Here is a 14051-nt window from a genome sequence, read left to right on the forward strand (position 1 = left end):
GATTTAAAATTTGATTTCTTTTTTCGGTGCCCAACATAGTGGGCGCCATTTTGGGACCTTTTTAATTCAGAACCCTTTTGACGGCTCTGATTGTGAAGTGTCTAGCCTAGCAAACCAAGCCTGCTCCCCACCATATGAACATCTCATAGATAGCCATGGAAAGCCATAAGTCTCGTGACAAAGTTTAACATCATTAAGATGCGAAGTTTACGAGACATCACTCAACCTTTTATGCTCTCAATCATTTTGTTACCTTTTAAAATACGATAAAACCTGAAGCTTCAGTTGATTCAAATAATAAAAAAAACATTAGACAAGCCAACAACGAAAATGAAGGTGTGAATTACACAGAAGTGTTAATCTTAGGTGTTTATCATTGCCAAACAATCCTTTTGTCACATGTTTATTTATTTTAACTTTTTACAGTCCACAATGGTAGTTGGTCAACATGTTGTCGACAAATGTATGTGTAATGACAGATTCTAATTGAATAATCAAATCTTGACATCAAAGTGTTAATCCTTGTTGTTTACCCAATAATTCCATCCTTGCTTTTTACTTCTCGTAGGTGTGTGTTGTATATTTAAGAATCAAATCCTTACAATCCTGAAACGACGAATTCTAACAACGAATATAGTTATATATGATTGTTTTTTTGGCTTATCATACGTGTGCTATCTGTATGAAAACAAATATATTTGACAGATCTTCTTTCATCCACACCTTTTTAGCATATTGCCTTTAATGAGGGTGACCTTAAAAGTTTAAAAATAATATGTATATATGTCAAGAAAATGTCAAGTATATATGTATTTTGGATGTATTTTGTTTGAGTTTTGGGGAAATGAATTATGTTAATATGTCGTACTTTAGCGGCGTATTAGATCGTTAGCAAACAAGCATCCTGGACGAGAATTGTCCATAGTCCTGTGGTAAAACGTAAAGGGGTTGTAATGATCTTCTTTGGACTTATTAACAAACCTGAAACCTGAATCATTAGCACAAGGACGGTGTGTGTGTGGGGAGGTGGGAGTTGTAGGGTACGGGTAAGGGGATGGTGTAGTGTCTTAAACTGCCCACGGCTTCTTTGACCAGGCATAGCATTTGTTGTGAATGTGATTCAATAGTAAAACTTTCCTATTGCGATGTAAAAAAAAAATTGGAAAAAAATTTTTGTACCTCGCGAAGGGTATTTCATTTTTGAGTTGAGGGTATGGTTTTTCTCAAAAGTCAGGAAACGTCTAGCATTGCGAAAAGGGTGCTATAATAAGTTGTATTGATTATATACATTCTCATTTATTGCCTGTATGATTACCATGAGATGCTAAACAATATATGGGCACAATAGTTCAAATACAAACCATATCATATTATCTTTATTACATTAGCCATCTTTTAATGCAGTATTCTACAGGTGCAAATTTTCATGACAGGAGCATAAACATTTTTAATGAAACCGATAGGTAGATGTGACGTTGTTTTGTATCTAAAAAGACGTCATTAAAATTGCTTTTTTGTGCAGATCCACAGCTTAGCCTTAAATTAACATATTTTAAGTAAAGGGTAACAAGGTCGACTTTTCTTACAGTAGTACAGTTTGCACACAACATAGTCCCCACGCCTATGGTAATTTGACGGGACGGAGCCGTCCCGTCTAGGGATTAAGCAGCCTGGGAACGAGGTTGGTTTAAACATACTGCATGAACGGAAAGGCTGAGAAAAAGTCAGTTTTTCGTCGTTCTTTAAACGTGAATAAAAGTTCCAAATGGTTAATGCTCCCGACCACGAAAGTGCAGAATCGTTACTTTTGCGCACGTATAAGACATGTAAAGTTGGAGGAAGAAGTAAGTAAGGTTTAAAAATTGGTGATAAAGCTCAATGCCTTCTACTTGCCATTTTATTGTGAACAATTATCACATATGCAACTTTTTATTATAGGCGAAATATATATATACCTAATCTATAACTGTGTAGAACTGTCTTGCTGTTTTACTTTCAGCCTGAAGATGATATTTATATATCGTAATATATCGCGAAAATAAAACGTCATTGTTGGTTTGACCTATCATAATAAAAAAAATTAATCTCAATTTTTTATATAACAGGGAAAAGTTTTGCAAAGAATGATGAGTGGGTAGGACACAACCTCGTCCCCAGGACTTTTTTCTCTCGTCAACTTATTGATTAGGTCTGACAGAAAAAGAGACAAGTCCTTGGATCAAGGTTGGGTAGGATAAACTGAATTCTTTCATCAGCATATGATGCTTAAAACTGCCAAATGTAAACGAGTAAGTGCAACCCCGTGCCCAGGTCATGTTAAGTTTTTGTATTAAGACGGAACCTGAGGTTATTTCAAAATTTATTTAAACGTTCCGGAACGAATAAATTTTCTTTTTCTTTTCACCAACCTTTAGTCCTTATATTACTATATAAGGAGTAACGAATTTGGTAAGTCGCGCTTGAACTTGTCTCCTGACAATTGTCATCTCATTCGCCAGTTACTTTCAAACAAACAGGACGACTTAAATGGCACACAGCAAATTTCGTGCACGTCGTGCAGTGTGGAATTTTAATAACGTTGCACATTCAAGCGAAATGAAGACTATGAACGCCTTTTATTGGTTCTATTCACTTCGTCACGTGAACTTTAACTCTGACATCGTAGCGTGGAAATAATTTTTTATACAATTGCTTCTTGATTGTGGAACCCCCGGATAAGTGCAATTTTCTAAGTGAAATTATTTTATGTAACTCTGCTAATTTTTTTGAATAAATGGAACACTCGATAAGTGGAACATTTGCTAAGTTGAATCATTTGTCTGGTCCCTAAGCCACTCTCGTGTAACTGCAATATTTGCTGGATTTTTAAAACGAATTCCTGAATTTCAACGTTCGAACGAATTTTTTTACATTCAAATCACGGATTTTTTAAAACTAACACGTGCGTGGCGGAACATTACAGCTAATTCCCTAAAGGCAAAATTACGGAAGCCGATAGGTGCAAAAATCTTTCCCGAAATAAGTGAAAATCTATTTCAAAATGGTGAAAATCTTTTTCAAAATAGTGAAAATCTTTTTCAAAATAGTGAAAATCTATTTCAAATGGAAAAAATCTTTTTCAAAATGGAAAAAATGTTTCCCGAAAAAAGAGAAAATATTTCTCAAAATACATGGTCCTAACCTCGCTTCCAGGGTATTTTATATCTTGTATCGACCACAAGAACACAGCGAAAAGCTATGACTGCAAGGCGTAAAAAGGCTTCGTAACGAGGTACAAGACCTCATCTCTGTAATCTTTGGAAAATACAACCGAATTGGTATTTGGTAGGTGGATTAATTAGAAATTAGCTATTTTAGCAAAATTACAGAGTTAGAGACTTGCCCCTTTTCACCCAGTGCACACAGCCCCACCTAGGGGAACTAGTTTTTTTACTTTTGCGCCGCAGATTCAGGACGCTGATCAATCAGATTACAGAGTTTCAAAATAAACCATCGCTTCGCTACCTATTGGAAAACAGACTTTAACGGAAAAACTTTTTTCGCTCCTTTAAACTTCCTAGTAGTTATTCCTGGAGAAAGTGTCAATAGGGATTCGACATGGGCGAATATGCAATTATTTAATTCTAAAAAAGATGTAAAACAAAGAGAGTTAATCTTTATTTTACCGCATGTGATAACATAACGGTATACAAATGTTTGGCCGAGTGGAAGTTCTTAGGTTGCGACATTCCCAGCAAATCAATCAAGTAGTTGAAGTATTCATAGTAATTATTCTCGTCCTCATTTTCTTGATCGTCACTGGAGATGAGTTCATCCATTTCATCCATTTCATCCATTTCATCCATTTCATCCATTTCATCCATTTCATCCATTTCATCCATTTCATCCATTTCATCCATTTCATCCAAATCATCACTATCACATAATTTCAGACGACTCTCTCCTTCAAATTTTTCTGGGAAATGGAACAATTCATCAGGAATACCAAAAACCGTGTCATACCTGGACTTCCGAATGAGGTGGGAATTCCAATGTATTGTTACCTCGTCAAGATCATTCTGTAACACGGAGGCAAAACAGTACTGGAAGCAATATAACTCTAGCTCATTAGCAGGATTATATAATCCATCATTAACCATTTCTTTAAAAAAATCTATCATAAAAGAGCTTCTATTTCGGCGAAGAAATGACCACCATCCCCCAATCCGTTGATTACTGTGTGAAGGACCGTACATATGTGACTTTGTACCTGCGTTCTCATGACCGTGATTACGCCGCAAATAACATTGAATAGTAGCTAGAGTTACATTTTCAGTACCACAATCACTCCTCACTTTCTCTGGACATCCACCTATTTCTCGGACGGCATTTAAAAATAACCGTGCAATGACTTCTGGATTGTTATTCGAGTGTACTGCTCTGAGCCATATGATTTTTCGGCTGTATCCGTCAATGCAACCATGATTTGGTAATCCATACGGCTTTAACTTATCGTAACAATCTACGTGCCAGATATCGTTCGGTCGTTGTACATTATAACGCTTTCTCACTAATCTACGTTTTCCACGTTTCATGCAACCTATGCATGGCTAAGCACAGCATCATAGGGACTTTACCTTGACATGCATGGCTAAGCACAGCATGGTAAGTACTTACCCCTCTAGGTCTTGGATGATCAGGGATTTGTTGTGGTTGACTGTGGCGTGCGCGTGCGCGAGATGTGCTTTGCGCCAGAAGGAACATTTCTCTATCTCTATGGAATACTGCTGAGCTAGCAGAATGAGTATTATATGGTTTATTTTTAGCACTATTCCCTGGACTGTCCATTTCATTCTCTTTAATTTACCTATCCCGCTAAAAAAAGGAACTTATGTATACCGCCATTATACTCGGCACCAGACTCGTCCCAGTTCTATTTAGAAAAACATTTTCACCATCTCTCGGGAAACATTTTTACTATTTCTCGGCAAACATTTTTCACCATTTCGAATAACATTTTTACTATTTCGGCAAACATTTTCACCATTTCGAATAACATTTTCGCTATTTGGAATAACATTTTTACTATTTTGAAAAACATTTTCACACAATTTCAAAAAAGATTTTTTGCACCTATCGGCTTCCGTACAAAATGGCGTTTATACAGGCATCCAAAAGAAAGAGACAATCTAAAAGTTTGCTTGAGAAAACGCCTTAAGATTAAAGAAGGTCAAAGCTGTATTTCGAAGAAAGTATTGTGTCTGGTCCATTTTACAACTAAAAATTATTTACATATTACTTGAAATTTAATATGCCCAAGTCACGTGGTTAAGTAAACTTTGTACCCAATCCACTATTTTTCACAGTGTCGTAAAAAAAAGTTATCTCATTGACCATATACAAATGTTTTATGATAGTCATGAGAAAAAAAATTAGTGTGGTCAAAAACAATAGCGCACTGTTCTTACTTACTACTAGACGGCCACGCTTGGAATCCCGATGGGGCACAGAAAAGTTTAAAATGGCCAAAGAGAGCATGTATATTACTTGTATTGCTGCATTTTAAAATTGTTTTTTGATATATAACAATATGTCTGGTGCAAACTGCTTATGTTCATATTCACTTCTCCACTCCTTATTCACTTTGTTATTCGGAAGTTTAAACATGCTCATTAAGATAAACGCATATTTAAGCTCCGTGTTCCAAATAACGAAGTGAATAAGAAGTGGAGAAGTGAATTGATAAACATCATTACAAAGGATCGTGTAATTGACGGTGCATTAAAGAAAAGGATCGCTTCTACACAGCTGTTAACATGTGAAAAACATTTCAGCTAGGATCAATATTGAAAATGCAAGTTCGCGAGCCAGGTCTGTTAATTTTCTAACTCTAGTATAGAAGCATAGTTTGGTTGGTAGTGGGATAGTGATGATAAGGACAAAACAAAAACACGCTTCACCCACATATACTCATACGTAACAAAAGTTATTATTTAGAGCTATCCAGAGTTACAGTGATATTCACTTTAGATGCAATTAGAGAGTCGCTGAAGGAGTGAGCTCTACGCTCCTGGAATTTACCACTATTGTATTGCCACTATTTTTTCACCACCTTGTTTCAATTTATCTATTTAAAAACAAGAAGAATGCTTTTTACTTTAACATTTTCCCCCTTCTACATCTCCATCGTTTGTGTATAAAAGTTTCACAGATCTTAAAAATCGTATCGTCAAACTCGGTCTGGATCCAGTTTCGTCTTTGCATATCCAGGGAAGAAATAAACACTGTCAATTGCCATCACTAACCAATCTTCTCAGCATTTACTGCTAAAGTATGAAATATTCACCAATAAACTTTTACATCTTACAATTTGTTTCTATGTATGGGTATTACTTGACGATCATGAGTTGTATTATGGCTTTTGCAATAGAATAGTGAAACCCGATCCATGTAAAGAAATTAACTTTCAAAAACACGTCATCCCCCCAAAAATTGATATTACTGAATTTTACCGAATGCCTTATAAGTCTGAATTGTATTAAGATCAAAATTATTGCTCAACTCATGCAAGCTTCTCATTACCAACCCAATTTATGACAAGGTGAACACCTTGTCATGAATTGAAATTCTTAAGTATAAGGAAACTAGAAAGAAAGCCAGTTTACTTGAACCTGCAAAGCTAAATGCACCCCTTCACAACACATCTCAACAAAAAGGCAACCTCAACCTCATTCCAAGGGAAGGGCAACCTTGCATCACAACAAAAGCGTTTGCATTGTAAACAACTAGAGTCAGAATTGAATGACATGAAAGTTGCCTTAGAATTGCAAAGCAAAGAAGTTACTCCAGAACTGGGTAAAGATTTTTGTGTCTTTGTCCAGTGACTGCAATAAACAAAAAGTTCCTCATTTCATGAAGCTTTTTTTGAAGCAGCAACAGAAATATATGCAATTCCTCATTTGCAAATAGTGTTTGCTACTATCCTATGATAATAAAATACTGTCTATCTTTAGCTGCTAAATCATAATCCACTTATTCTGATGTTCACTATGACAGCAAAACTGGTTCTGGTATATTAATTCTCCTGGTATAATAATTCTCCCAACTACATACGACAAAAAAAGAGGGTTCAACCATGAAGTTATAAAAGAACTAGAAAAAACCCGAATTATTTTGTTTGATGAAATGAAGGTGCAGGACTATCTGGTATGGGATCAGCATACTGGGGAGCTAATTGGATTAGATTTAGGGGATCTAAGTGTTAATCATGCTGCATTGAGCAATGCTAAATAACTTGCTACATGTTTTGGTTTACCTTGTGAAAAGTGTTGCGAATCCCATATTTTGGAAAAACTGTCAATATTCTTGACAATATGAATTTAAAAGTAATAGGAGCTACTGCTGACGGTGCTTCACCCAACAAAAAATTCTTCATAATGCACAAAATTCCTGATGGCAAAAAGTGAAAAAAACGTTGTGTACAAACAATCTTTGGACTTGTGATGATCGATTAATTTACTTTTTTGCTGATATGTCGCACTGGATTAAAACAACACGGAATTGTCTTTTAAACTCTAGTGCTGGGCGTGCGACATGTTTTCTTTTCTTAGGACATTTATTTTTATTTTACCTCTTCAGAAACCTTTCTACACCTGTTTAATTATAAAAAGCCTTACTTGAGATTTATCAAACAACGGATAAAATTGCGTTTAAAGAAGATATACAGTAGCCTCTCTTATTAACGGATATCATTGATGCTAAAAATATTCCCGCTATATAGACGTGTTCGCCTTTTGGAAATATATATATTTTTAGGAGTATTTTCGATAAATTGAATATATTTTGTGTCTTTTTTTGGTGTTTTTTTTTTTTTGGGGGGGGGGTTTGGGATTGTTCCAGAGAAGAGTAATTGTTGAACACATCCCAAAAATATATCAAAACTTTCGTCGGCATTCCTTCCTCTCCCTTGAATATCTAGATGGAAACTGAAGTCGTCGACAAAATGGTCAGATGTGCAACGTAACATTTAAGAAAATTTAAGATGTTGTTTTTGTCCTCAGTGCTCATAACCTTTCTTGCCACCATTAGCTCGAATTTTGTGTAGGGCACTTAAATCAAAAAACAACAGCCCATTTTGTAGCCCCTTTAATAGCCGCAAAAATAAGTGACAATTGTCACTGTCGTCACCATTCGTCATTTTAGAAGAATTTGGAGATATCAAATTATTGTGTTTGCGCAATTTTACCAATTTTTGACTCCTCCTGCAGATTGCTTAATAGAAAAATTTTTCCTGAAATTCTGGTTTAGCATCGTTTTATGGCCCAACAAAAGCCTGGTAACAACAGATAGACAAAACAGAAAAAGAGCCGTCTAAATATCTTTTTTAATGTTACTGTGGAAAGTTTATCATTTCTTGAACATGATAGTTTAGTAGGCGACGTTTCGGGAGATCCTTCTCCCATCATCGGGCAAAGTAAAATGATGTTGCGCATGTATTTATATAATCGCAGAGGATCGAAATTCATAAAAATTAACCAATCAGAAACGAGCTGATAATTACAGTTAATTACGCTAATTAACATTTTCGGACCTGGATGTAGGTAACTACTTCTTCTGTAGGGCTGGTAACCAAATCTCTGGAAGTTGATACGAGATGCTGTTTATGTGTTTGTTACGTTCTACACTGTTGATGGTTTCTTTAATCTTCCTGGCCGTTGTTCTGGATTCTCTGTCAATGATTTTCTTCTCATCCCAATTAAAAGAACTCATCCTAATTAAAAGAAAATCATTGACAGAGAATCCAGAACAACGGCCAGTAAGATTAAAGAAACCATCAACAGTGTAGAACGTAACAAACACATAAACAGCATCTCGTATCAACTTCCAGAGATTTGGTTACCAGCCCTACAGAAGAAGTAGTTAACTACATCCAGGTTCGAAAATGTTAATTAGCGTAATTAACTGTAATTATCAGCTCGTTTCTGATTGGTTAATTTTTATGAATTTCGATCCTCTGCGATTATATAATTACATGCGCAACATCATTTTACTTTGCCCGATGATGGGAGAAGGATCTCCCGAAACGTCGTCTACTAAACTATCATGTTCAAGAAATGATAAACCTTCCACAGTAACATGAATACTGAACAGACAAACCGAAATAATATCTTCAATAATCTTTTTTAATAATTGCGCCGTATTCTTGTGTTCAAAATGCCTGCTTGGAGCTTAATGCCGGGTTCCCTGCAGAGTTGATAATTTGCTGACGGGTGACCCCGTGCATTTTTCCAAAGGTTTAATAATGACAATAATAAAAAATCCTTGTTTTCGTTGATGATGACGCAAAAAGACTTTCCACGATGTTGCGTTTTCATCAATTATTCTAAGAAATAGACAATAGTTGTGACGTAAATTAATTCGTAAAATCAAGTATTTATTGTTTAACTGTATTTATTCATTTATTTACTTGTTTATTTATTTATTTAAGTATTTTATTTTGTGTGTGTGTTTGAGTGGCCTACAAGTGCTACGAATTCCTGTTCGTTCGTTTACGCGCCTATGATATTATCCTAATCCTTATACCAATGTCTTCAATTCTACCAGATTTACTTCCACATACCAGAACAATTTATGTTTGTTTTTCGTTCTTTGTGTTTCAAGATTTTTTACTTTGCAGTGGATCTACGCGCACACATGATAGGTTAGAGAATATAAATAACTGACCGCCGCGATTGCAGAAGTTTAAGTCCATATATTCTTGAAGAATTCATAAATTTGGGTGAATAACTAATTTGTGCTATAAAGTTTTCAGTTTTTTTGCTCCCACTCATGCACGTGCATCTCAAAATTTATTAAATAGCCGAATCTGATCTATTTGTCTATTCCTAATAGTTTTCACTTTGGGAAAAATGCAAAATACGGTTAAGGTAAATTTAAAATAGTCCAAGTAGTGAAAGTATTATTTCAAAGTTTTAAAAACGCTGTCCCCAGTCATCTTTTCTAAGAATAGGATCATGGTTTGAAATTTAGGTAAGGTTAACATGGGAAGGAGGCAACCTCTACCCCAAACTCTTCTACTCTTTCTGATCTCAGACGGCGAGAAGGTATATTTCTTCTCGCCGTCTGAGATTGTCAGAAAGAGAAAATGTCCCTGGGGACGAGATTGGGTGTGATCAGGAAATCACAATTCATAAGAACGTTCACAGATCCAACTGTATTCAGTATTGATTTTTTTTGGATGAGTTTAAAACTAAATAAAAAAATTAAGTACGCTGTGGTTGGCAGAGGAACATGCCCAGTAAACCTTGTTTGTTTATAAAAACCACATCGGATATTAACCCACCAGCTCCAAAGAAGTTTTGTCGCCAAAACGATTAAAAAATATCTCGCCATCACAGAAAGTAGCTAAATCATCAATTTTTAAATGATGTCATCAAATGATCGAATGATATGACGCAGCAATAAAAACACCCTCCCCCGTTGGGTTTATCATAAAGGAAATATGGCAATATACAAAGGAGTGCATAGAGGAAATATTGATAGCAATTCAAAAGTAAACATATTGACTTTATATGTAATTCTGTATGCAATACGTTTAAAACAGAAAAAAAATTCATGCAGCAAGTGAGAATTGATTTAATTAATTTATATAAAGGAAAAAGTATTTTTTGCACATTTCTTAATAACTTTTTAATTACCCGAATATTAAGCGCACACTTCCGTCACGTATACATGACGTTTTAGAAACTTATTTACATATTGGCAACTACGAACTTTCACAAACAAAACCCTTGAAATGACGTTTTAATTTTTTTTGTCAACAATCAAAAATTAATAAGATTTTTTCAACGAAATTCGGAAAATAGGACAAAAATCATAAGAAATATACATGTATTTAATCTACACTGGACTATGTACACATTCAAAACAACCTTTCGTTTAACAATAGAAAAACAACAACTAGAAGAATCGCTTTCCACAGTCCCCTATACTTTATAGTCTTCTTCATTACATGCAGGGGGACTGGGGAAAGCTTACTTATAATTTCAAAAAAAGTTACAATGTATTAAAAATAAATATCACATAAATATACTCTATTTATATTCACAGACATAGATTGATTTGGTCCACAGTTTCGTCAAAACCAACAAATAATACGTTGGAGACTAAGGGAAGAAGCTGTTGATTTGCCAAAAGTTCCCTATTACTTCACAGTCATAAGATATAAAATGAGAGTCGTCCCTCTTATTACCTGCCTATTATGTTAGCCAGGGCTTGTTTAGAAACACAGGTAATTCAAAAAATTGACAAGTACATTAAAGCATAAAAATTGTTTGCATAAAACTTATGTACACGTAAATTAAGCGTTTGTTTCCAAGCATAATAAATTTTCTATGTATATATATATATATATAATTAGGTATGTCAAGAAAAAGAAGAATTGATTAGCATAGGTTAGTTTTCCTTACTGCAGTACAAGTCCTTTAGTGATTTAAGTTCTTCTATTAATGCTTTATTTTGATTTTCTAGTACAGCAACTCTGTTTTCGAGACATTTTACATACTCCTTCTTTTTACGACGGCATTCTCGCGCTGCCTCCCTATAAAAATGATATTCTAGTTACAATAAGCCAAAAATAAACAAGAAAACTCATCAGCATCATTATTCTCACATAGTCTATTTCTAACCTGTACTCAGACAAGTTTTATAAACAAAACATACAAAAGCATCAAAACTACAGTCTTAACAAATTGAATATTCAAGCATTTTCACCACATCAGCAAATTAAAATCTTCACAAAAAATGACAGGGCAGCATTTTTGAAAAACATATTTTGTGAGAATATTACAAAAAAAATTCAAAAATTTGCAAAAATAGAAGCAATTAAAACACAATTTTCAACACTGTGTTTCTATTTGTTTCTTTCTGCATTTGACTGGTTCATTTATTCTGATGCCTATGAATATCGAAAATATATTTACAAACAATTCACATAATACCAATTCGCAAATGCTTGTTTTTACAAATGAAATCTTAAAAATTAATCTTTTTAAAGCATAACAGTCTGAGCAACCAACAAGTTACATCTGGTGTTCTGGTTGGGTTGCATTCAAGAAACAGAAATCTCTCATTAAAAAACTACCTTCAGGTAATAAATCCATTGAGATTAAGTGTCACTTAATGTAACTTTCACACATACCTGTTTTTATATAATCGCAATTCTCGCTTCCTATTGGCTTCTTCAGCCAGTTGTTGTGGAGAAGCAATTGATGTACTGTCTAACCCAACTGGTAGCTGTCCTTTTATCGTATATGCCTATATGAAGTTAGATAGGTTACACAATGCACAATTAACAATAAAAATCATATTTTCCTCTGTTTTGAAAAGAAGTATGTAAGCATACTTGTATTTTATTTCCAGGTCCTTGAGTAGTGATTATATATTGTGCGTTGTCAGCAGGCTATAAAAGATTATTTCCAACAAAAAAATCAAAACGCATGGACTTAACTTAATAAAGGTGGGAATTAGAAGTCAGATCTATAAAGTTAGCAAACCCACCTGGTTTTCAGAATATTGAACAACATTGTTTGGTCCAACACCTTGTTGTGGTACAACTCCGTTTAATTGCATACTTTGATATTGTTTTTCGTTAATGGAATTTTCATCTGTTGATGGACTCGATGCATTACTACTACCGTTATCTTCATAATTCTCCATTTTTACTGGACCTTCTACTGACAAGTCATCCAGAATTTTCCTAATTATTAAAATATACACAAATATGAAGTTTGCTATAAAATATTACACTGACTCATAGGCATCGTAGGTGTATATACATACCTATAAGATGGCCTACGTGTAAGTATTTCCCTCCTTTTATGGCCATCCCTATCTTCACTATCATGCATTGACTGCAACTGCTGTTGCAGCTGTTGATTTGACTGTATTACTGATTGTTGCTGAAGCATAGGAGTCTTATCCACACCTGATGAAATAGGTGGCACTGCAAGTGGTGCTTGGAATGTATGTTGAGCTACGTCCATGTCTATAGTTTTTCAAAAAAAAAGGAATTAAGAAAACATTATTTTAATTCTACTCTATATCTATGTTACTCTATATTATACCAGAACTAATTTAAAAATACGAGAAATGGAAGAAAAAAATATGCAGAGTTAAAGAAATTTCATCTATTTAAATGAAAAGAAGGCTCCCTACCCGCAGCTTTATATCAGCACTAACATGACTACAGTACATATCTCTAGCTAACTATTATTGACACCATAAATTTAGATTTATTATCAGTAGTGGGTCAAGTTTACAAATGCACAGAAATGCCTAGGATGATAGTGTATTACTTCTCATAATAGAATCGTACAGTGATTATAATGTCACATTTCATCTACCCTATTACCGCTAGTCAAACGGGTTACGTCAGAAACATCAGAACATGTTGATTTGTCCTTCCTCTACCTACTACGTCAAACTTTCACAAATTTGGAAAACATCATTGCAAACGAACTAGCCAATGTAAATCTATAAAATTGCAGAATATTGCTAACCTCAGAATAAAGTAACTATAAGTTTAAGCTCAAATTATGCGTCGAAAAGGCTGGTGGAATAAAGTCTATTTCTTCTGTTACGTTTTCCTTCTTGCGTGTATAAAATTGTGATGAAAAATGCGTCACTACCAAACGTCACTCTTGGGAAGAAAAGAAATTTACTAGATTTTGGTCGTTGACGTAGGCGGGCGTCATCAAAAATGAGCCAATAAGAATTAGAGATTTTTGCCTTGGTTGCACTCATCCTCTAAAATTTCGTGTCGGCTTAAATTAATGTTTTTACAATTTAGCGCGACCAGGCATAGATTTATTCAACCAATCGCTGCTCATGTATTTTGACCTCATTATGCAACATTGACGTCATTGCAAAACGTCTTAAATTTTGTGGTTAAAAGTGTGACTCCGAACACCGATATTACATTATCGGAACAAATAGAAACCTAAGACCAATCTCGTTATTTAGTGGCGGTGTCTGCCAAAATTCAAAATTTGTTGTAACTTTCGGTTAATCAT

At 34.6% G+C, this 14051-nt stretch overlaps 1 protein-coding gene across 3 annotated transcripts; it reads right to left on the reverse strand.

The window, feature by feature from the left end:
• Positions 1 to 10855: 10855 nt before the first annotated feature.
• On the reverse strand, positions 10856 to 13707 carry LOC130622745 (cyclic AMP-responsive element-binding protein-like). 3 transcript variants are annotated; one of them, XM_057438241.1, is made up of 6 exons: positions 13539 to 13704; positions 12820 to 13024; positions 12538 to 12736; positions 12383 to 12439; positions 12179 to 12294; positions 10856 to 11578 (listed from the first exon to the last, which is right to left on the reverse strand). In XM_057438241.1, the coding sequence occupies exons 2-6, from the start codon at positions 13020 to 13022 to the stop codon at positions 11434 to 11436; spliced, it is 720 nt and encodes a 239-aa protein (XP_057294224.1). In that variant the 5' UTR covers positions 13023 to 13024; positions 13539 to 13704; the 3' UTR covers positions 10856 to 11433. The 3 variants fall into 3 exon arrangements, with proteins under 3 accessions (XP_057294224.1, XP_057294225.1, XP_057294226.1); XM_057438242.1 differs by lacking the exon at positions 13539 to 13704 and adding an exon at positions 13195 to 13483; XM_057438243.1 differs by lacking the exon at positions 12383 to 12439 and having other exon boundaries at positions 13539 to 13707.
• Between the last annotated feature and the right edge of the window lie 344 nt (positions 13708 to 14051).

Source organism: Hydractinia symbiolongicarpus, chromosome 12, assembly GCF_029227915.1.
Source record: "Hydractinia symbiolongicarpus strain clone_291-10 chromosome 12, HSymV2.1, whole genome shotgun sequence".
Classification (NCBI taxonomy): Eukaryota; Metazoa; Cnidaria; class Hydrozoa; order Anthoathecata; family Hydractiniidae; genus Hydractinia; species Hydractinia symbiolongicarpus.

Bases quoted from the DNA above. Each gene is read 5' to 3' on its own strand.
- LOC130622745 (XM_057438241.1), bottom strand. From the start codon at position 13,022: ATGGACGTAGCTCAACATACATTCCAAGCACCACTTGCAGTGCCACCT. The intron at 12,440-12,537 runs GTGGGTTTGCTA...AATCTTTTATAG, and splicing joins TTCAATATTCTGAAAACCAG to CCTGCTGACAACGCACAATA. The intron at 11,579-12,178 runs GTATGTGTGAAA...TCATTTTTATAG, and splicing joins TTGCGATTATATAAAAACAG to GGAGGCAGCGCGAGAATGCC.